Source organism: Argiope bruennichi, chromosome X1 (genome assembly GCF_947563725.1).
Source record: "Argiope bruennichi chromosome X1, qqArgBrue1.1, whole genome shotgun sequence".
Classification (NCBI taxonomy): Eukaryota; Metazoa; Arthropoda; class Arachnida; order Araneae; family Araneidae; genus Argiope; species Argiope bruennichi.
The window spans coordinates 70,563,279-70,588,169 of record NC_079162.1 but is presented as its reverse complement, the minus strand read 5'-3'; the positions used below and the strand labels follow the sequence as shown (position 1 = coordinate 70,588,169).

At 30.6% G+C, this 24,891-nt stretch overlaps 3 protein-coding genes across 3 annotated transcripts in view; 1 reads left to right on the top strand and 2 right to left on the bottom strand.

Moving 5' to 3' along the window:
• Positions 1-11,182, top strand: part of LOC129958630 (cyclin-dependent kinase 10-like) — a 63,892-nt gene extending 52,710 nt beyond the window's left edge. The window contains exons 9-14 of the mRNA XM_056071229.1: positions 605-664; positions 3,444-3,567; positions 6,565-6,614; positions 7,904-7,993; positions 8,086-8,138; positions 8,902-11,182. Coding sequence (XP_055927204.1) covers positions 605-664; positions 3,444-3,567; positions 6,565-6,614; positions 7,904-7,993; positions 8,086-8,138; positions 8,902-8,954 — 430 coding nt within the window. The 3' untranslated portion in view covers positions 8,955-11,182. The remainder of the gene's footprint in view (positions 1-604; positions 665-3,443; positions 3,568-6,564; positions 6,615-7,903; positions 7,994-8,085; positions 8,139-8,901) is intronic.
• An 8,176-nt stretch (positions 11,183-19,358) lies between these two features.
• Positions 19,359-20,087, bottom strand: LOC129959278 (ribonuclease H1-like). Its single transcript, XM_056072101.1, has one exon. It carries the CDS (start codon positions 20,085-20,087, stop codon positions 19,359-19,361), a length of 729 nt encoding a protein of 242 aa, XP_055928076.1.
• Positions 20,088-22,771: 2,684 nt separating this feature from the next.
• LOC129959277 (uncharacterized) lies at positions 22,772-23,851 on the bottom strand. Its single transcript, XM_056072100.1, has one exon. The coding sequence runs from the start codon at positions 23,849-23,851 to the stop codon at positions 22,772-22,774; it is 1,080 nt and encodes a 359-aa protein (XP_055928075.1).
• Positions 23,852-24,891: the final 1,040 nt, after the last annotated feature.

Sequence of the window (24,891 nt, the reverse complement as noted above, 5' to 3'; positions counted from 1 at the left end):
TGAAATAAATTATTTTACCTTTGTATTGCATTCATATACAAGAAATTTATAGATACAGCAAAAAGACAAAAATCAGTCTTTATTAAGAAATTTAGCATTTGATTAAATTAATCTAATAGTTTAAGTTAAAATAGTGTTCTTATTTTTCTTAATGTAGAAAATTAATATCATTTTTCCCGAGTCCAAAAATTCGTACTGTACAATCTAATTGTGAACTATATCTCATAAAACCTTGGAATAAAGAGAATACAGAATATTACAAAAATTAATAACATGTCAGAGTTAAAACTTAAATAATGTCTTTTTTTTTTTGTCGCACGCTATGTGCAAAATAAATAATTATAATAAATTTTGATAATAGCTTTGTCATTGAACAAGTTATTAATTTTGTCCTATTTTCATACTTTCTAATTATGTTAAATATTATAATATCAAAGTAAATTGCATGTATGATTACTGTATTTAATTTGTAAGTGCAGGAAGTCAGGAATTTTAAACTATGATTTTGTTCATTGTTTTTAGAGAAGACTGAGTTTGACCATATATACAAAAACATTATTCAAATGTACGGCTGATTTCAATACATGTATTTGTTTAATTTCAGATACAGTGCACCAGAATTGCTATTTGGAGCAACTAAGTACTCAACAGCTATTGATATATGGTATTATTTGCTTTAGTTATTTACAACTTGCTAATCTATGTTGTATGAAATTAGGGTGTGATATTTAGAGTATTTTTTTGTTGGAATTTGTTCTGCTGAATTATTGGCTGTTTTATGGGGGAAAATATTAGCTGTAATGGCATAATAATGATTTTAAAATACGAAGTTGCTAATTCACTAGTTCATAAACAAATATATGGTGTTGGCTGAATATTTGGCATAGAATGTAGAACTTATGTTGATCTGATGACGGAAATGATTTTGTTTTATTTTTCACTCACTATCTTATGTAAATTAAGTGCTAGTTTTATTTTTATATACAGATATTGCATACTTTTTAAAAACTTATCTGCATTATTGATTTTCTCTGTCATCCCTTAGCTAGAAAGACAGTAAGAAATGATAAAAATTTGTAAAATCTCAGAAACACATGTGCTTCATATCCTCAGAGTTACCTACCATTTTCGCATTAAAAAAATGACTTTGAAGGCAATTAAAAATATATTCAATAAAGAAAAGCGGAACTAAAATAATTATAAAACAGTTTTGTAAAAACACACATTTATTAATGCACTGAAAAATTAGAATTATTTTTATTATGATTATTTTTGACTTTCTGATGTTTACTTTATTCTTCATTATTATAAATGTTATGGAACATGGAAATAATTTTTTTCCAGAGTAATTTCTTAATGGCGCCATGTAGTCCAAATTTGAGCAAGTTGAATTATTAACTAAGTGTATTGACTTTAATGATATATATGTACATATTCAAAACTAGCACATCAGAAATTGAGTGAAATATCAATTACAAAATTCCATTTTATGAACGTCAAACGAGTCAAGTTAAATATTAATGTGTAAAATAAAGAATGCCTTAACTATTAAATTTCCAAATAAACGATAATTTCGTAATTTAGCATGTTAAGCATATATGAAATGCATAAATTAAATGTTTGGAAAAACTACTTACGTAATTTATGGTATCTGCCATTAGAGATTTAAGGGATGCCTACAGAAACTGTCACATCGCTCAATAAGTCTTCTGTTTAACTAAGAAAAACAATTATTATTTTAGAAATTTGACTTTATTCATTTATATACACTCCTTCAAGAGTGATACATTCATTCCTACGCTCCTCTAACTTTTCGATTCATTTTTTGTAGAAGGATTTGTCTTTGCTTTCAAAATAGACCTCAATTTCGGCAATCATTTGAGTCAAATTTCTTTCCCAGGGGCATCTTTTTGGTGTCTTCAAAAAGAAAAAGAGAGTACGGTGGATGAGGAAGCAATCCGAAGCATAATTCATTAATCGTTTTGCATCGTCTTGTGATACAGGGCATTATTTTGGTGGTACAGCATTTTTTTTTTTTTTAATTTTGTATGTGAGGCCTTTTTTTCTGATTTCTACACTTAGTCGATCCAATAACGACATGTAATATTAGCCTTTGATAGTTTCACCTTTCTGAAAATAATCGATGAACAAACTACCATGCGCGTCCCAAAATACGGATGTCGTAACCTTACCACTGACTTTTGAGTTTTTTGTTGCTTTGGATGACTTTCACTGGTTGCTATCCATTCAGCTAATGATCGCTTTGATCCAGGAATGTAGTAGTGGATATATGTTTCATCCATTTCACATGCCGACGCAAGAAGCAGGAACAAACAGCGCTCTGAATTGCCGATGTATTGTTTTTGGTCCGGTGAAAGAAAAACGCGGCATCTACTACATTCTGATATCTCTAAGATGTCGGCTTTAAGGTCTCACTCAACTTCACCTTACGGTCTTTCAAAACCATTTTGTGGATTTTTTTATATTTTTTTTGGAATAATTGCTGATTTGGAGCGACCAGAGCATTCAGCATGTCGGATTTTGTACGACGGCGTTTAAATTAGCATAGACAATAATAGTTGATTTTCCTGATGCTGAGTCTCCTTAACGCTTATCAAGCCACTTTGAGCTTCAACATTACTTTTCCTTATCAAAAAACAATGTTTAATCAACACACGAAATTCTTTTTTATCCATTGTTTTGAAAATTACAAAACTGGGGTTACTAAAACCATTGTAACCTTTAAACTTATTGTCAGAATGTCATGAAATTTTGACACTTATCATTTGAAGGTTGATGCTGTCCAAAAATCATATGGGTCTCAACAGTATTGCCATAGACCAGATAGACAACAGTGTTAGACCGGAGGCTTATTGCGTGATGAGTTATATTATCTGCGGCTATTATTTTATTATTTATAGAATTATCACAATCACTGCTGTTACTTTCATGAGATTCAAGAAAGCTGTTGCCATCGCTATTTACCAGTCTATTTTATCATCACTATATGATGCAAATGTGGAATTTTCTAGTTTTCTCTTTAAATTTCTCATATATCCATGTGCCCCTATTTATTTCTATTATGTCACTCATTAATCATTTAAATGATTATTCCATGGTGATGTGCGAAACATAAGTCTTCATTTTGTTTTTATATTCTTTTAGTATTGCCTACTTAACACTTAAATTATTAGTTTGTTTCCATTTAAAAATTACATATGAACATAATTTTATAACGAAAAAGTAGCTTTCAGTTACCTTCAGTAAACTTTTGATACTAAAATAATTGACTAATTAATCATATGGTTTAGTTTGATGGTGGTCAATTGTAAATTTATAAATAACAGGATATATGATATGGAATAATTTGAAAATGAAATTTCTGTATCAAATAAAAGATTTATTTCATACGTGTATTACTTAACCATTATGTTGTATTTTAGGTCTGCTGGCTGCATTTTTGCAGAACTCCTGTTAAAAAGACCTCTCTTCAAAAGTGATTCTGATAATAATATGATTTCGAAGTTAGTGGACTTGCTTGGAAGTCCAAATGAAACCCGATGGCCTGTAAGTTTTGTCTTTTTGCTTTTAGATCCATTTAATGAAAAGAATTCTTTAATAGTCTTAGGTTTTCGTGTGATTATATAGTGTTTCAAAACATAAATTGCCGCAAAGATTTGTAGATAAATCTATTTGAAGAAATTATTGTGTAGCCAAAATAAAGTTTAATGATGATATGTTGCTATCATAATGATATACATCCACAGAAATAATCCCTTTCAAATAATCTTTGCATTTTATTTACTTTTATTCAATATATTTTTCAACTGTATATTATTGTTTAATTCATCAGATTATGTATAATCTTATCAAGCTATATTGCTGTTATAACAAGTTATATTTAAAACATTTCCAGAATAATGAATTAATAAAATTAGACCATAAAAATCAGATTAATAAGAAATGCCTTTATAATCGATTAGATGTAACAATATTTCATATTTTTGCTAGTTTTCAATTAAACTTTCCTTTTGAAATATTATTCATCAGTTATTTTTGAAATTGAGGTGTTTTAATCATTTCTACTCAAAACATTATTTATTAATATCGCATTATTCAAAGAATAAAAAATATTTTATCATTTTTTGTTTTACTGTAAGGAGAATAAGAACTTTTAACTGTAAATGTCGCATAAACAGCTTTTTAATTTAATGTACTAGATAAGAAATTTCAGTAAACGGGAATGAAAAGAAAGGCAATCATATATTCAATGCTATTATATTTTAGTTCAAGGTTTTTTAACCTTATTAACAAGTTTTAGACTTGAAATCGTAGAAGCGATTAAATTATAGTTGTTTGGTGCTTATGTACACGTAAATATTTTTTAATGGAAATATCTGTATTACATGTCATTATTGTAAATTATTTGTGCAATGGATACTATACGCAAGTATTAACTACGCTTTACCACTGATCTTTACTTATGCGAGGGAATTCCACTCTATATTATTTTTAGTGATTTTCTTGTACTCTTAATCTTTTTGAGATACATTTTTGAAAAAGTAAATAAAAGGTAGGCGACATTTCTAATACCTTAGGGGAAGAATTAATTTATCATAATAGGATTTTTAAAAACTTCACTTCATTGCAAAATTACAAGCTGGGACATAAATATTTCTAAATTTTTTATAAAGGTAACAAAATTTTATGTCAACAGAATATATACTATCTATAAGTATATACTTCTTCTATTATTTCATGGTTACACTGTGTAGAGGGCTTTCACTTTAAGCTAGCAGTTTGCTTTGTGAAATTATTTATATAAATTGCAAAATCTTCTGCAAGATGTTTCTGAAATGAAAAACATATTGTGGTTTATAAGGCTGCTTATTCTGTTTGAAATGATAAGTGAGTCTTGGCTCTTTTTATATTCTTACAAATTTGTAATATTACTTCCCTGCACAGTAAGTTTCCTGGTTAGGAAAATACAGATAGCTTTAATGGGTTCAAAAGGAATGCAAAATCAATGGCTCTCGGTCTTGGCAACGAAAACGGAAGATCCAGAATATTCGAGAAACTTAGCGATAGCCCCGTTAGAACTTTGGAGGGTGTTATTGAAGCGTCTTTACCTTGTCACGGAAATTATAAAAGGCCAGGAGAAAGAGTTGAGAGTAGGACGTTTTGAGTCGGTAGGAGTAGCAGATGAGTTGAAACACGGAAGTAGTTGAACGAAGTCTCTCTCCTGCGAGTTCTCTCTGAATGCTTTGTGCTTTTACGGTTGTTAAGCTAGCAGTTTGCTTGCTATTGTTAACTGCCAAAGCTGTTCTTTATCATTATATTATCGTCATTTCTGAATGGATTGGTTTATACAGATTTGGCTGCATCTAAAAATTTTCATTATTCTTAGGTTTTTCTTTCTTTCTTTTTCATTATTCTTCTGACAAAAGACGTGTGCTTACCTGTATAACTTATTTAACAGAACTTATTTATTCAAGTTTCTTAATGTATTTTTTATTGCAAAAGACCTCATCTAAAATGCTAATTTTGGAACAATGCTTAGTAAAATTTAGCTCTTCATATCTGGAAGAAGGCTAATCTGAAATTAGATATGATTATGAAATCTCTTCAAATTATAGACTATTCAAAACTGAAAAAGTAAATTACTTTAAAGTGACGATGAGGTAGTTATGCTAAATGAAAATTATTTTAACTGCTTTAGAGTAAGCTGTTTTTCTGATGATTACCTAAATTTACTTGTATTCAGAGTGTACACGGTTAGAGATTAAGTTAAGAAACTTTGATAGATGGTGAAAATAATGGGAATGATGAAAGAAATTATTATATGTACTATATTTCCCAAGATGCATTAAAATACATCAAAATATTAAAGATTTCCCCATATGTCTTCTTTACACCAGAGAAGGAAAAAAAAAAACTGATTAATATAAATTCAGAGTACAATAATTTATTTAGAATTTTAGAACTCAAAATCCAATATCACCAAAATTAAATTACCAACTTTTATTTGAAGCAAGATTAAATTTCAGGACTTGCCCGAAAAGAAAGATAAATTAAAAAGAATTATTAGAATTCAGGAGTTATTTTAATTTTTGTGTGTTGTTATAAATTGATTTAAATTATCATAGTATATCCAATAATGAGAATTATTGTTTATACAACGTTTTATGTTCTATAATAAGAATTCAAAGGGAGAAAAATATGCATGTATTATTATTCGTGAAGAGTTATAAAGTGCTATAAGTATCATTGATTGGTTTAAGAATTATGAATAAATTGAGATATTCTTTTTATGTCTGGCGTAAGTATAAAAAGATACTAAAATAATCATTAAATCATATTAAATTATACCTATTCCATTATAGTGTAAGGCTAAAGTGAGTAGTTCATCATATTTTGAACCGAAATTTGATACTATGCCATTCTATAATGGTTCTTCAGACGCTCTAAAGAGATTTTATCGTATGAAAGAATGTGTATCATGTTGTGTTGATTTGAAGCAATTTTTTGACTTTTACCTATAATATCAATTCAATTTTTATGCAGGGTTTTTCACACCTACCTCTTACGGAGAAGTATGAACTACGTGCTCAACCGTATGTAACATTTTTTTTTTCCTTCTCTTTAGCATTGATTTTAATAAATAGCATTAAAAGCTACAGTGGATTATCCATTGTACAAAGTTTAATTTTGCATCAGGGAAAAAATTATTATTTTTATAAGTTATGAATTTTTCAAATTTGATTATACCTCTTTGGAAAGTAATCTTTAATTAAATTGTAATGAATTTTAACTTTTCTAATAAGCATTTTGAAATTAATTAAGAAATGCAGTAGTTTATTTTAAGGTTTTGTTTGTCAATTACTTTAAAAGAAAAATTTCATAAAAATTATAAATATCTTCTTTTCAATAATTTAAATTGAATTCAGTATTATTTGAGCATGTAGACTTACCAAATAAAATAATAAATTTGAAACATTCAGATCTATTTTTTGATTATGTATATGTATGCTGCTGTATGAATTTGAAACTAAAATACTTGATAGTTTTGATTGTTTATAGCATGCGATATTTTAAACACAATTCTTGAAAAATAAATTGAGCACCAGGAATTGGAAGAAAAAGAAAATTGAAAAGGGAGGGGGGGGGACATTTAGATAACTTTGTCACTTTACTTCAGCCATCTTGAATTCACTCTTAAATTAATCTATTTTTGTTGATAAAAAGGTAAATAATAATTTCCTTAAAAGTATAAGCACAGAAACACAGTAATTGATTATGTAGTCTCTTATTTGGCATTCTTTTTTATTGAATTCAAATAGAATCAAAGATATCCTTTTATCCTCAAATTCTGAAGGTATAGGATAAAAAAATTAAATAATGAATACAATTAATAATAAATGGGCAGAATATTTCCATTCTGACAAGAATACACCTGCTCTTCCTTTTAATGATCACAATTTTCATTAACAAGATATATGAACTTGACTATTTCATCTTTAGTAATAATTTACATACAATTTTTCAAATAGATATATCAGTTAATGCTCTGCTTTGATAAATTGGTTTGTAATTTTTTTTAGCTTTGAAATTCCTTTTTGTGAATTTGTGGTGTCATCTCCCATTTTCATCCTCATTGCAGAGGACAAAATAGGGTTACGAACTTTAGTTAAAGTGCTGTTCATTGCATTAATTTTTTAACATTCCTGTCATTCTTTCAAATCTACTGCATAAACCTAGAACAGCCTCTTTACGTCTTTCAGAAAAGAAAAAAATCAAAAGGTGTGGGTTATCTTTACAGATTTAACATTACACTTTTAATGTTTGATTTACCATATGTATCAATACATTTTATAATATTAATTAATTTTATTTTTATTTGTAGATACAACAGACTGACTTTCAAGTTCAATAATCAACCCCCCACATGCATTGCTCTGTTACACAAAATATTTCTGTACGACCCCAACAGAAGGTACATTTCTATTTATCTTGTTTTCTAAATTTCCTTTTTATATATAACCATTACATATAAAATTCGTTTTTTTTTTTTTTTTTTTTTTGTAGAATTACAGCGGGGAAATGTTTGGTCAACTCTTACTTTATTGACAGACCTACAGGTACTGCAACTTTTTTCTTTTTTAAAGATTTGTTAATAATTTCTGTTAATTTGATAAATACTTCATGTCAGAATTCTATTGTAGTTTATGGACAGTATGCTGTAATCATAAATAGCTATTCTCATAAGAGCTTAAGGTTCAAGGTGAAGTTTATCCATTGTATATTGTCTATTAATTTTCATGAATTATTTAAGATGATCATTTATGTCAAATATGCCAAATGAGTTAATATGAGATGCATTGTTTGTGCTCCAGATCAAAATTTATCTCAATCAATAGATACAATTCAGCCTTGTAATCTGTTTTTCTTATATTGCTAATCCTATTCATAGTAATGGCAAATCTGAAAAGGTAAATAAATAATTACTCATTTAATTTCCTATTTGAAAGATGGGATTTTTAATTATTGCTATCTTTTTTGGATTTCAAATCTTAAATGTTAAGATTGAAATGCTTTTTATGTTCATTTACAGTTTTTCATATCTGCTTGGTTTAAGTGATTAATTATTTTTTTCCTTAACAATGTTAGTATTTCAGTAACAGGGAAAATAAATTTAATTGTAAATAATTCTATAGATTCTTTAAATTTTTCTATATAGACTTGCAATCTGCATAACAATAATTAAAAAATCGAATTAAGGGATAATAAATCAGTGACTTAAAAATTTTTAACGACATGCAATTTAGTAATTTTCAATAGCATTTCCATTAGTTGTAAAAAAATTTTTAAAACATTTTGCTAATTGTATTATTTCTTTTATAGCTTGTACCCCGGAATCTCTTGTGGCTCTTTTGAAAAAACCAGATGAGATATAAGAAGAATATTGCAGATTAGAAGAAGAGTTATCGTTGAGAATAACTATATTTTCTCTCCTCATTCGGGGTCGTAACCACAACCGGAACCTCCAGTGAGGAAAGAAAATATTTTGATGTATTGGAGATTTGGTTAAATTTTTTTTTTAAATAACTAAACATTGTTAACGTTGTTATGTTCTCACTTTTCAGCCCAGAATTTATCTAATTAAGGATACATTTTATTTATAATTAAACAAAAAAGTTATTCCTGCGAATGCATCAATGACTAATGAGATTTATGTCAATTCTGCTACCAGACGGCACCCTTTACAGATTGATTTAGATGAAAAGCTTCTGAAATGTTATCAGAAAATATGATTGAAAAAGGCGGTACTCGCGAGAGTGTTTTGTTAGAATCCTGCATTAGGATATTATGGAAAAACATTACGTATAAAACGGTGAATCAAAAGTTCTGAAGGGAGTGTATTTTTCTATCAAAAAAGTAGATTTTATCGTACTTTTTGTTGTACCACCCAAAGTTTTGGTATATAAATTTTGTACGAGATTTAACTCTTTTAAAACTAAATGCTCAAAGTTTATTGTCGCGACTTTTAAGCATTGTGCAGGCATTTTTCTTTAAAAGAATCATTTGTATACTGAATAGATTATTCCTGATCTGTCTTGGTAGAGTCTATTTATTGATTCTAGTAAGAGAGGCTTGAAAGTTGTCTTGTTGCCAATTAGTAATTTTGGAAGAATCATTAAAAATCTTTAATTTTTTCCCTCATCAAAATAAATAAAATTTAAAGAATTTAAATAGTAAATTTGTGAAAAATTTTAAATTCAACAGAAGTGTGAAGCATCTCATTCAGAAGTGTGTGATTGTGGATCCGAGACTAATGAAAGAATTTTTTGAAGCTTTGAATAAAAATAGTAACTGCTTCAATATTTAATTGATGTTTTTTTACATTTATTAGGATGTAAAATCAAACATGATTAGGGATTGCAATACCGGACCAAAATTTCAATACCGGTATTCGGTATTTTTTAAATCTTAATACCAGTATTAGAAATTTTGGAAAAAGAAAGAAAACACAGGTGTTTCTTTTTTTTATTTACCAGTTTTGTAAGAGAGTGTAAATATCACAAAAAATAATTTGTAACTTATAAATTAACTTATAAACAGTATGTAATCACAAAAAAGTAAAGAAACATCTTATTTATTTAAATAACAAAAAAAGCGTAAATATCACTATTCAGTTTGTGGTACTATTACAAATTTTTGAAATGTGATAAAAAAAAAATAAATGCATCAACTGTACTGCCATTAAGCCTGAAAAGTAATTTTGTGTAAAAATTACCAGCTGTCGAAAACGCTCTTTCGGCATCTACGTTAGTTGGTGGTACTGTTAGCAATGCGCGATATACTTTTCCTAAGTATTCACCTTTAAATCCCTCATCATCAAATAAATCGATTTTTCGTCGGATGGTTTTGGATATAACTGATTTCTGTATTGTGTAATTTTCTGTGTGTGTCTGTATTGTAAAAATTTCTAGTAAATACCGAAAAACCGGTATTTAAACTTGTGAATACAAAATTGTACAAATGGCTTAAAATACCGGTATTCGGTATACCGGTATTGCAATCCCTAAACTTGATGTATTCATTGGCCAGATATAAGACGGTAATGAACGAGGGAAAAAAGAAACAGAAAAAGCAATTATTAATTTCAAAGACATCTTTTTAAAATCATGTAATTACAAAGATCTCAACAATACAAAAGTATTGGAAAAGTGCTGCAAAATCTAAATGAGCTGGATTGTAACATGAGCTTAAAAATACATTTTTTACGCTTCCTTCTTGAATATATACCTGAAAATCTTTTTACATTCAGTAAGGAACAGCGTGAGAGATTTCATGAAGGTATAAAATACATGGAAAGATGATGTCAAGGACACTGATGTGTGAATTTGATAACTGTTAAAAAGAGACTTTGAATCAATTTCAGAATCTAAAGAACATAAGAATTCTGTTGAAGAGTGTGTCTAATTTTTTCAATCTAATTTTTGAATATTTTTCTGACATTCGTATTATTTATTTTATTCTTTCAAGTATTTTCATAAACAAATTTATTAAAATAATGAATATTTTGTAAATTGAATTTACAATTTTTAAAAAAATGCTTCTAATTTGAAATTTTTAGTTTCACAATTCCTTATGTGACACAGAAAAATGGAAAATATATTTGAAATCAATCTAAAAAACATCAAGGAATTTACATAAATTTATGTTAACTGCAGACTTTTTTTTTTTTTTTTGTATGTTTAAGTAATTTGAATCCAAAAAATTAATCTTGATTATGTAATTAGGGAATCTGCTTCTTAAGTAGTTAGAAAACAGATTTTTTCTATTCTATAATAAATTATATAAATAATTTGCCTTTGAACATTTTAAATAAATGAAATTGCATTTTTTAATATTGTTTTGTTTGATACCAAATAGCTTTTGCATATTTTAATATTGTTTTGTTTGATACCAAATAGCTTTGGATATCATATTTTTTTAATAAACCCTTTAAAGGGCCATTTTTTTCTAGTCATATTATGTTAAAATATTTTTAGTTTTAATATTTATAATTTTTGAAATTAGAATAAGAAAAGGGATTCATTTAACTTATTAGATAAATTTAATTTGATTAATTAATTAATTTGGTTAATTAATAATTAAGTAACAAATCAAGACACATCATTTTGTGTAAGATAAAGAGCTGAAGCATCTAAGTTTCTGTCTTTGTAAAAAAAATTGTCAGAACTTATGCCAACCTTCATACAAAGATTGATAAATTTGGTGGGAAGAATTCTTCCCACGGCACTAGAAAGGGTTAACAGGATTAAAGATAGCATATAAAAGACACATCAATGGCTCATTTGTGGATATTTTTGAATTCAGTTAGGTTATAAAATTACTTTAATTGTTCAGAAAAATATTCAACTCTGACTAAAAAAAGTTCTTATGTTAGATAGAAACAGTTAAGAGAGGGGGACAGCAAGAGTCATTATCAGCTGTTGCCTCTGAAGCCTGTAGTTATGAGCTTGATTAAGAATTGGAACCAATGAAAGTGCCATCAAAGTATGTAAAATTCAGAAAAAAGAGATAAGCCATTGAGCTTAGGAGTTCTGTAATCGCAGGTGGTGTTTTATAGCAGAAATTGTGTGTTGGTCTAATTATAATATGTGCTTTCAAAAATAATTGTTTTTATTTAATGTTCCTGTTGTTTATCGATGTATATCTTTCATATCTAATTTTATGTATTCATTCAGTGTCATGTGCATTTTATGTGAAGTGTGCTTTTAAAATTAACTTTCCATTATTAGTGTTTCCATATTTGGTGTAAATAAAAAAAAATTCACAAAATAATAATTTTCGTGTTTTTTTTTTTGTTTTTTTTTAATTTTTTATTTCATTAAGCTACAGAAAAATATGTATGTAATAGCATTAAAGTGTGATTTGAAAAGTAAGAAATGCGCATGCTAGTACAAAATTATTTGATTTTGAAATGTAATATGTACTTTCAAAATAATTGTTTTTATTTAATGTTCCTGTTTATAGATGTATCTCTTACATGTCGTGAATTCATGTCTTTTTCATTTATTTGATATATTCATTCATTGTCATGTGTATTTTATGTGAAGTGTACTTTTAAAATGGAAGTTAATTAAAATTAACTTTCCATTATTAGTGTTTCCATATTTGGTGTAAATAAAGAAAATTCACAAAATAATAATTTTCCCGTTTTTTTTTTATTTCGTTAAACTACAAAAAAATATGAATGTAATAACATTAAAATGTGATTTGAAAAAAAAAAAATTGTGCATGCTAATACAAAATTATTTTATTTTAAAATGTAATATGTACTTTCAAAAATAATAATTTTTATTTAATGTTCCTGTTTATCGATGTATCTCTTTCATGTCGGGAGTTCGTGTCTTTTTCATTTATTTGATATATTCATTCATTGTCATGTGTATTTTATGTGAAGTGTACTTTTAAAATGGAAGTTAATTAAAATTAACCTTCCAATATTGTAAAGTGTTTGGTGTAAATAAAGAAAATTCACAAAATAACAATTTTCTCGTTTTTTTTTTTCTTTTAAATTTCATTATACAGAAAAATATTAAGTGTGATTTGAAAAAAAACATTGCATGCTGGTGCAAAATTATTTTATTTAAAATATTTTTACTTTTTTTTTTATTTATCTCATTTTCTCTATTTGTTTTATTTTGAGATTTCAACTCAGGGAAATCAGCATGAGCAAGTATACTGTTGTCAAGTAGACCCAAATAATGATATTTTATTTTAAAAATCATTAGTACCTCTATATTATGAGCACATAGATAATTTTAAAATGCTTAAGACACATTCTGTAGGAACACCACTAAAACTGAATTTTTACAAGTTTGTTAGAAGAGAAAATAATGCTATGTACACTAATGTTAATCGCTTTGAAATTTTTATTTCCATAGATGAATGAGTCTTAGCTAGTTATCCTGAAAATAGACAAATATGTATCCTGAATACTAAATAAGGTGATATCCGAAAATTTTATTACTACTCAATGTAAAATTTTAATGAAATATAACAAATTATAATGTTCCATTGTAAATAATTGATCCATGGTACAGATTGAGTTGACACAAAATAAATTCTTAAGTAAATTTTCTTTAAATATATATTTTACAAAATATATTTTTTGCCAACAAATGTACGTTTTTTTTTTTTTTTTTTAAATTGTTCCCGAGTGAAATTGTAAGGTAAATTAGAAAAAAAATATGTTGAAAAGTTGTATTGCTATATTGAAAATATTGAAGTTCCACAATTTAATACAATCTAATATTTCTTTTTTAAATATATTCTCCTCAATTGCAGGAATTTTTTATTACGAATATAGCAATCACTTTTTTTTTTACTTCACAATAATGTATGGCAATATGATTTCCATTCATATAACTTAACTGTGGGAATTTTTATCCAGGTTTAGTAAAACATCTTAAATTTTTTAAATTAAAAAGTTAATTAAAATTGTTTGCAAGAACCAATGCAGTTTTTATAATGAAAATTAAAAATATATTACTTACTTTTTTTTAGTTAATGATTTAGTCATTTATTATTATGAAATCTGTTCAAAGTAGGTATTCAATTAAATATATACCACATGACATTACTTATTACCCAAACACATTTGTATAAATACTATAAAAATAAGAAAGAAAAATTATCACAAAATTTTGAATTTCCATTTTTTACTAAAATTATTTAAAGAGCTATAAATATGTAATTAAAATTTATTTATAAAAAATTCTCCGTTGTTTGAAGGGGTTGATAAGCAGCGTCTTTTCTTCACTTATTGTTTGCAAGTGTTTAGAAAACAATAAATTTTATACTTTTATTTCTACAACTTCAGATACTTTTCTAATATACAACATGTGTTCTCAACATGGTTGGCATAATTATTTTGTTTTCGGTCTGTCTAACGATACATAAAGTTACTATAAGATTTTTCTTTCATTTACACTAGGAATATTTTTTACCGATAAAGTCTGAATCAATGTTGTTGTTTTAATGCAATTTAACAAATAGAGAGAAAAAAATTGATAGAAACCATAAAGAATTACCAACCCTGACATAATGCCCGGGTTGAACTGCTTGCCCAAACTTGACGAAAGCATCGAGTCCTCTGATCGACGCAAAATGGCCCTATTGGACGGTTCATACGCCTACCTCTCATACAGAAATACGATACATTATCGGCAATGGACTAAGAGAGAAACTCCCCATTATAATGCTACAACCACCAAGGAAACGAGAATCTGTTTATAATTTCTTTTAATTTCTAAGTTTTCAGTTAAAGAATGGTTGCTTTTATTGATGCGGTGTAGAATTTATTATTTTGAGTGTATAATTACTTTTTCGAGATCCTCATCTAGTTTATTTATTTGTTCCAGATTGTACATATAAAGGATGTTAGGGGCTTAGTAGTTTTTAAGTATGGCCTTTTTTTTATCATTATTTTCAGGTAGGGTTTATCTAAAGTAAAAAAATAACATTATCGAGTTATGAATTTGGTTTGTATTTTTGAAATGAGTTTATTCTAAACCAGAGGTGCAAGTTGTACCTCTTTTTCTTATTACTTTGAAGGGTTATAAAACTGCATTTTTTCCTGTTTTCTAACTTTTTGCATATTATAAGTACAAAGAAATTCTTTGTAAGATATTTTTTAATACTTTGAAAATATAAGGAATACCTACTTTGAATAATTTTTACCTAAACTTAAAAACATTCAGTAAAGTCTCAGAACTCAAATTAAATAAAGACTCAATCATTCATCATAGTTACAGACAATAGATAACTAGTTATCCTTTTTTTTTTTTTTTTTGGAAACATTATCTGGTGTTATCAGATATTAACTGTACAGACTGTAAGCTTGTGGAATAATTGAATCTCTCTTTTTTTGAAATTATAATAAATGGCTAGTGTTAATTAAACTTTCAGTAGGAATGCATTATTCTACGAATTCTAGAGGCGTTTGAGAATGGATAACAATAATTCTAACAGAATAGTGCATCCACATATTGTTATCGCGAGTTAAGGACCTAAAATGATGGATTTTTAAGGCGCAAGAGTCATATTTGGCTGTACTGCTCCTAACTTAATAGATTTTTTATGATAGATAGTTTGGATAGCTTAGAAGTAAAGAAAACTTATATGTATAATTTAGATTTCGTGTAATGAATTTTCATTAAAATCGAATTATCGAATATTATTAGAAATGAATTTTCGAATCTTTATTTCAATTTTCATTAGAAAATTCGACCAGAAAAATAAAAAGATTATATCTACTTCTACCTATTAATAAAAAAAAATAATATATTGGCTTAATGCAACTGAGATGAAGGCACGCAATAATAAGCCAATATTTTTCATTATGAATCTATTTCAACATATTGTTTCAAAAATGAGTTACCTTAGTTCTTATTTGAGTTATACTTCTTTCTTCCAAACTCTGACGAAAGCTTTCTGGATATCGAGGAGCAGAATTCTTCGATTAAATTTAACTTTTCCCATGACAACTAGGGGCGCATAAGAGTCGAAGGGTTGCTCAAAAAGAGTCATCATACATTCTTAAAGAATATTATAACTTCTAAGCTGTTCAACATGTAGAATGAAAGTTAAAAAGCTGAATTTATGAAATTTGTTTATAAATGTTGACGTGAAAGAAAGGATTTTACATGACGCCACTAGAATGGAACAGGAAGTGAAAATGCACAGTGTACCATAAACAAGAGCAGTAAAATTCAGAAATCAATTAGATACATATTAAAGAAAAGAATCTTTTACATTCTTATTGCCGGGGATTTAAAAAAAAAATGGTTCCATTCAAATGTGGGAGAATACACAGTCCTTTTTACAGCTTAGGAAAGAATTGAAGCTAGGTTTTCAGAAACAAAATGGCAAATAGTTTTATGCTAAAGAAATATGATGATAAAATTGAAATTTATTTATATGAAAGTTTGTTAAGCCACCTTTCAAAAATTTCTCTCTCAGTGGGGAGAGGGTATGCTTGAAAATGCTTATATATATATATATATATATATATATATATATATATATATATATATATATATATATATATATACATAGATATTTAAATAAGAGAAGATAGCATATTGATTTATGCCATAGGTTTCCTACGGCATACATGGAAATAAAAAGTTATAGTCTCCATATTCGTACTGATGGGTTATCGGTCATTTAAGATTTTTTTTAATGATTAAAGTAATGATGTTATAAATTTTCTGAGCAATTTCAGAACAATTTCATTAGAAACATTCGAAATGTTTTTAACAAATTTAGTTATTGTATCTTTTTATATGTTCTCATAGCTTTTAGATGAAAGAGTTGTCCGTTTTTAAGGCTAATTGTGCACTATTATCACTGCTAATATTAAAAGTCAATGCGTGTGTTTGTCTGTCCATGTCTATCTGTCTGTCCGTCAATATATTACAGGGCAGATATTTTGACACAAAGTTTTCACATTTGGCCCAAATATACTTTGGGAATTGAAAGTGTATTCTTTTTTCTTTTAATTTATATAGTGAGTTTTAATGATTAAAATATATACGAAAATTCTAGAGGAGGGGGAAAGGACAAATAACTTCAAGAAATATATATTTATATAAATATTTTTTACTTCTACTTAGAATTCCGAAAACCCATCTTTTCAATGATATAAATTTAATTTTCATACAATTTTACTATAATTTTAACAATTTTTTAAAAATATTTTTAGATTTGATTTGCAATAGTAGTTTTCATAGTTGAAATGTAAGTCAAATCTATATCATTATTTTATCAAATATTCAAATAGTCTCCTTTTCTTCCGTAGAAAAAGATCATTATATTCCAGACAAATTTTTTTAATCAAGAACTTTACTTTCTTCTTAAGTTGTAAAAATGTAGCAAGTGATTTTATCACCTTGAAATATAAGATTTTCCTTCGCTCTCTTTGTATGATTTTTAGAATATATTCCTTTTGAATTTAATTTTCCATATAATATTTACTAAATATACTTGCATTATACATAACTTCGATAGCTAAAAATTATTTTAACACTTCATTTTATAATAGCCATATACCTTATTTTAAGAGTTAAAATACATATAGCTATTATTTTATGGCATTCATTTATGTAATATAACTAGATTAAATATAAAATTTCTAATGCAATTATTGAAATAATAATTAATGGCTAAAAAATCATTATTTATATATCAAATTTATTTTTTCCGTCCAAAAATGTAATCTTTTTTATTTTTTTTATTTTGCAGTTTATGTATGCTACCAGAAGCATATTAGACGCTTCAAAGACCGCCTCCCAGCTGAGGAATTTTGTTTTGCTTATTTTTTTTAATTATTATTTCAATTTTAATTATTTATTCAGTTCAGTTTCAGTCGTGGAAGTTTCTCATTATTCTGAATTAATGAGCAAAGATAGATATATCGCAGTAATATAAACAAATTATGTAAGCAGTAATTTAAATCTTGTAGACTCTTGATTTAGAGAATGAGAAGAAAATTCCATAACGAGACATCGAACTAGATATCATCTTTTTACTCATAGAAAAATCAGCTGAAAAAAACAATTAATATTTTGAAAAGACTAATAAACGTTTGGTATTGCAGTATGATAAGATGAACGAGAAGAGTCAGGAATAAATTTCTTTTAAAAAGTATCTGGTGTTGGAATGAAGTACGAACAATAAAAATTGTATTTTGATGAAAGATGAGCTGATATAATAATTAACCAGTGAGTTATAGTTGCAGGGGCATGAAGCAGTGTTGTGTATGATATAATAATGAACAATTAATCCGACACTATTATCGATTTGTGCAGCTGGAATTAGTTTATTATTGTGCTTGGAAAGTTTAAAAAATTTCACTTCTAGTTGAAAGTACGCTTTTTGAGATATACAATCTGTCTCAAAAGTTTATAGACTCTCTATTTGTTATAGTAAAATATATGTTTTTGCGAAACAAAAACGCATACGAGCACCAATTACCAATATGTTTAATTAATCCATATGCGACTTGAATTCAACAAAATATTTAGAAAAAATAACAATTTGTAATTCAGTTATATAATAAAATGGAAATATTAGATGTACCAAAAGTTTATAGAACATATGACATTTCAACAAATGCTCGACTCAATGTTATTAATAGTTTAAAGACTCATTTTTCAGTATGACATCATATACATGTTTTTTTATCGACATGAATAAGGCTTGTAATATCTCTGGTTCCAAATTGTACTATGCACTTTTAATGACTGTCTTCAAGGCATTCGCAGAATAAAATCGCCCTCTATTCTGATATACCTTCCGAAACATAATGCCTCACGCACTATTAGTCAGGTTGGTTGGTTGTGAGTTTTATTGGCGCAAGAGCCAACCTTGGCTAAACTGCGCCAAACGTATGGTTAGAATATTGACGATCGTGGAATAGAAAAAACGTTAAAATAATTGTATCAAAAGATTTTTAAATGAGTTACTTTAAAAGTTTGAATTTCACACGTGAAAAAGTTAAAAAATGGTAAGAACTAGATATATCCGTACAAACCAATGGCCCTTAAAAACTGAAAAAGATTTCCATGGGGCTTTACTCCCACTAAGTCCGACATTGTTAGTGATGAAGTTTTAAAAAAGTGAATACGCTGAGTATTAAAATTTGGACACTCAATCAAAATATGATTAACACTAAAAACAGTATCGCAAGTAGGACATGTAGGTGCCCTTTCTCCGAATAGTAAATATTTGTGAGTGAAACGGGTGTGCCCCACACGCAGACGAGTCAACTTCACATCATGTCATCGCAAAGGCAGAGCCGACCACAAACCAATTACTGGTTTAACAGCGTGCAGCTTGTTATTGACTTTTTGATCCCATGTTTCCTGCCATGATTTATATATGAAATTAGCAAAGGACCTCTTGATATCACAAAAAGCAAGAGGGCGCAGCAAAAATAAGGAGGCATCTCTAGCAGCTTTGTCTGCCAGTTCATTGCCAAAAATCCCGACATGGCTGGGAACCCAACAAAAAAGAATTGAGAAACCCTGATTCTGGATAGTGCGCAAAAGGATGAATATTTCATGAACAACTGGGTGTATCTGACAGTGAAAATTAGAGAGCGTTTGCAATGAACTCATGCTGTCGCTATAAATGCAAAATTTGCTGCGAGTTGAAAGTGATATTTTCTGGAGAGCACAGAGGATAGCTGTGAGCTCAGCAGTAAATACAGAACAACAGCTCTCCAGACGATAACTGTCGATATCAGATCCAATTACTACTCCACAGCCAACATGTTCGTCTGATTTTGAGCCATCAGTATAAACTGGGATGTAAGAACCATACTGATAGCGGTGTGAGTAAAACATTTGTTGGAAAATAACTGGTGGAGTTTTAGACTTGTCAAATCCAGAAAATGGGTTAAGGAAAGTAATTTGTGGCAAATCCCAAGGTGAAAACGCTAACGGATCATTGGTCAGAAGAGTTATATTATCAAAGAATGAGTTCTGAATCATTTTTTCAACTCTCATACTGAAAGGAAGGATGTGAGAGGGCCGAGCATTGTAGAGTCGAAGGAGAGACGAGGAAATAGAACTTTGACAAATAGGGTGCCGGGGGACTGATAATGTACGGAAATAGTACTGTGCTGAGACTTTCTTTCGACGCAAATCGAGAGGCAGTTGGTTACAAATTACATAAAGGCTTTCGACAGGGGAAGTACGGAAAGCTCCAGAGCATATCCTCAGACCCTAATGATGTATGGTATCTAGTCTGCGTAAAACAGCAGACCGAGCAGATCCGTATACCATGCATCCATAATCTATGCGAGATAAAATGATTGCAGTATACACATGAAGTAAGGTGGTGCGATCGGCTCCCCAAGATGTATTAGATAATACCTTGAGGATGTTCAAAGATTTCTCGCATTTCTTCCGAAGATATAGTATATGTGGAAGAAAACTCAATTTTCTGTCGAGAATCATTCCTAAAAACTTCATGTCATTCACCACCGGAATGGCAATGTTTTTAATATAGATAATTGGATCTGGGTGCAGATTTCGCTTCCTGCAGAAGTGCACACAACGACTTTTCTCAGGAGAAAATGTGTGTCCATTATCCTCGTACCACGCTGTTAGCTTATTCACTGCGTTTTGCAACTGCGGCTCAATAAAGTTCATATCAGATCCTTGGCAGGATATTTGTATGTCATCAACGTATAAGGTTCCGCGAACAGATGATGGTAAATGATGTAGTATTTGGCTAAGATGAACGATAAAAAGAGTTACGCTAAGGACGCTTCCCTGCGGAACACCCTCAGCTTGATTAAAATAATCAGAATAACAATTTCCCAAACGGACACGAAATGTTCGAAAGGATAAAAAGTTCTTTAAAAATATAGGTAAATGGCCTCTAAAATTAAGATTAAAAAGCGTTTGGAGAATGCCATAGCGCCATGTGCGATCATAAGCCTTTTCCAAATCAAAGAAAATGGAGACAAGGTGGTTACGATGAACGAAGGCATTACGAATTTCGGTTTCCAGTAGGATTATATTATCAGAGGTTGATCTTCCTCTACGGAAACCACTCTGCAATTGCGGTATGCAGCCTTGTTTCTCCAGTTCGTAGACCAAGCGAGCATTTACCATGCGCTCGAGCGTTTTGCATAAACAACTCGTCAGTGCAATAGGTCGATAGCTAAGAGGATTAGATGGATCCTTACCAGGCTTTAATATTGGAATCACCAGAGCTTCTTGCCACTGAGAAGGGAATTGATGCTCAATCCATATTCTATTAAATAAGCATAACAGGTTGGAGAGCGATGCAGCATTTAAGTGGCGAAGCATGCTGTAAGCGATTCCATCTGGACCGGGACTGGTATCGTGTGTCTTAGATAAAGCATTTTTCAATTCATTCAACCTAAATTCAGTATTATAAGGAAGAAAATTTTGAGCAAAAAAGTCCAAACGTAAATTTTCTACACGATTCTTAGTCGCTAGGAAAGCAGGACTATATGAATCTGCTGATGATACTTTAGCAAAGGCATGACCTAAAGTATTGGCAACATCTAATGGACAAGATATATTCGCATTTCCTGAGTTGAGTACAGGAATAGAGAATTCTTTGTAGATGCCATTAGCGGCCCTGATTTTCCTCCATAGAAGTTTGCTTGAGGTTGAAGAAGTAATGGATGAAACAAATTTGATCCAGGATTCTCTCTGGCTTTGACGACGAATGCGGCGAGCAAAGGCTTTGGCTTGTTTAAAAGCGATTAGGTTTTCTGTGGTTGGATACCTTCTGAAAATATTCCAGAGTTTCTTTTCTCTTTTGCGACTGTCACGACAAGCTTCATTCCACCACGGTCTGCGATATTTTCTTAACCGTGGGGAACTCTTCGGAATGCTCTGATCTGCGGCGTTAATTAGACATTTGATGACATTTTGCACCGCTTCTGTAATGTCTGTCTCATTGACCATAGAATCAGTGATATTTGCTAACTGCAGGAACTTATCCCAGTCTGCCCGCTGGAATAGATACCGTGGAGGATAATTATTCGCCCCATCTCTCTCAGAGTAAGAGACTATCAGGAGGAAGTGATCGCTGTCATATAAATCATTTCCAACTTCAAAATTCAGCAGTGGTAGAAGATCAGGAGTGCAGATTGCCAAGTCAATGCTATGGAAGCTACGCGTGGGTTCGTGGAAGTACGTTTTTTCTTCGTTATTGAGGAGACAGAGACAATTATTCGAAATAAATTGTTCAATCTGTCGCCCACGAGAATTTGTAACTTCCGAACCCCACAAAGTGCTATGTCCATTAAAATCGCCTAACAAGATAAATGGTGATGGAAGCTGGTCAATCAAATTGTCGAGATCACTTTGACTAATAGTCCGTTGAGATGGCAAGTAAATGCAACAGACCGTAACCAAAATTCGAGAACGAGCCTGCACAGCCACGGCCTGCAAAGAGGTGTGTAGAGTAAGAGGTGTGCTCGGATAGAGATTAGAAGTGAAAATGCAGACACCACCTGATGGGTGGGTGCCGGAGGTAACATCTCTCCGAGTACAGTTATAGCCACGAATTTTCAGAGAGAAATCAGACGACAAGAAGGTCTCTTGAAGTCCTATACAAATAGGATGAAACTTGTTGATAAGATGTCTAATGTTATGGAGTTTCGAACGAATGCCGCGACAGTTCCAAGAAAGGAAGGTACCCATTAAGAAAGTCTTTTTGCAAGTGAAGGTGTGGGAGCAGTGTTCGGAGGTTGCGTGACATCGCACCTCATTTCAAATTCATCCTCTTCCTCAGATGGATGGAGCGAGATGATTTCGGGACTTTTTGATGGGCCACCAAAAATGGACGTTAAGTCCTTATGAGCGACACCTTTATCTGCAAGTCCCAGAGCAACAGAACTTCTTAAAGTCGTTTTTTTAAGTTTACTGGCAAGATCTTTAGTAGCCAGGCCACGTTTGGACAGTTTTAGCTTGAGGGATTTATTTGGTTTCGGTTGTGGTTTAAGTTTAATAGTTTTACTATGATCAGGAGTACTAGTCAGGGAAGTTTCAGTGTCAGAATCCGACACTTTTGCCTGTGTTTTTGTTTTGATGCCTTTTTTTGTACAGTTTGAACAAGAGCAGTTTTCACAAAAGGAGTTTTGCACAGCAGATGCATAACTTAAACCGGGTTTTGGTGTCGATGCTATAATTTTCCGTCTAGCTTCTGGATAGGAAATATTTTCTTTTATTTTAATGGTTGTAATTTGTTTTTCGAGTTGCCAGCGTTCACAAGAACGAGAATACGATGCATGATTTCCGCCGCAGTTCACGCATTTTTCTTCTGCGTGGCATTGTTGGCTTTCGTGGCCTTTTTCTGCACAGCGGGCGCACGTTAGGGTCCCGCGGCAATTAACTTTGGAATGCCCAAAACGCTGACATTGAAAACATCTCAACGGATTAGGTATGTGCGGTCTAACTGGCAATTTTAAATATCCTGCATATATGAATTCTGGTAATTTGGTACTATGGAAAGTTAGAATATAATGTTTAGTTGGTTGAATTTGACCATCCCGTCGAATATTGATTTGACTTACCTGCGTTACTCCTTGAGGTTTAAGCTCTTTTGTTATTTCTTCAAGAGGGACATTGAACAATTCCCCGCATGTAATTACACCTTTTGTATAATTTAAGGAAAAGTGAGGACTAACTGTCACAGGATATGTAGCTAGAGCTTTTATTTTAATGATTTGCTGTGCTTGCTTTTTAGAACTGACCTCTACTAGCAAATCGCCCGAACGCATTTTTCGGATTGAAGACACGTCTCCGACAGTTGCTGCAACAGCTTTTTGAACCAGAAAAGGAGAGATGTTGTTAAATGTTTCATTTTTTTCTGACAATAGTTTTATTATAAAAAAAGAATCGAAATGATGAACATTGGTGACAAATTTAAAATCTTTATGATGCCCACTGAAGGGAGATTTCTTGCGAGAGCCCATACGATATAGAGAGAAATTCAGGCCCGACGGCACCGCCCACCACGGAGCCCAACAAGGGAAGGCAGCCACCGGCTCTGGCCATTCCCAGCCTCGGCGCTTACCTTGGTGCTAGACGGAACCTATACGCTCGGAGTTACCCCCGGGGACAGTGACCACCCTTAACGCCAAGCCCAAGGAGTAACTCCTTCGCTTGATCCCTAGCAGACTAGCCACTCAGGTGACTAGGTACCAGCCGATTGATACACCGGGGACCACAGTGCACCACCCGTCTTTCTAATGGGTCGCCACGCACGGCCAACACGTGAGGTTTTGTCTGTCCATGAGAAGCAAGAAGCAAACAGAGCGGCGACAGCTTCTCATGGAGAGCTCCCTCGCTTTCCGTCGAGGGAACGAAAAAACAGCAGAAAGCAGAAGGTGTAGAGGAGAACGAACCGAAAGGGAGTAAAGATCCCTGGGAACCTCGGGATTGGGACACCCTTACTCACCTATAGTAGGTGAGCCCCTGAGGGGCACTATTAGTCAGGTACATATCGTAACATTGGTAGCATCGGGTTTCGTAGCATTGGAGGAATGAATGAGAGCATTATCATGCCAATGCTTCCCATTTTGTCTTGCTATGTTTTCTGCAAATGGCATAAATGATTTTCTAGTGTTTCTATGTATTTAGGAGAATTTTTTCGGTCATATTAAAAGGTCATACCCACTTGGCCGTTGAAAGTGAAAGCCACCCACGCCATCACAGCACCACCTCCACTTTGCCTTCTGAAAAAGACCCTGTGCTCTTGTCGTAAATCATGCCAATATTTTATATTTCCATCAAGTTCATAGAGGTTCCTTTTTTTTTT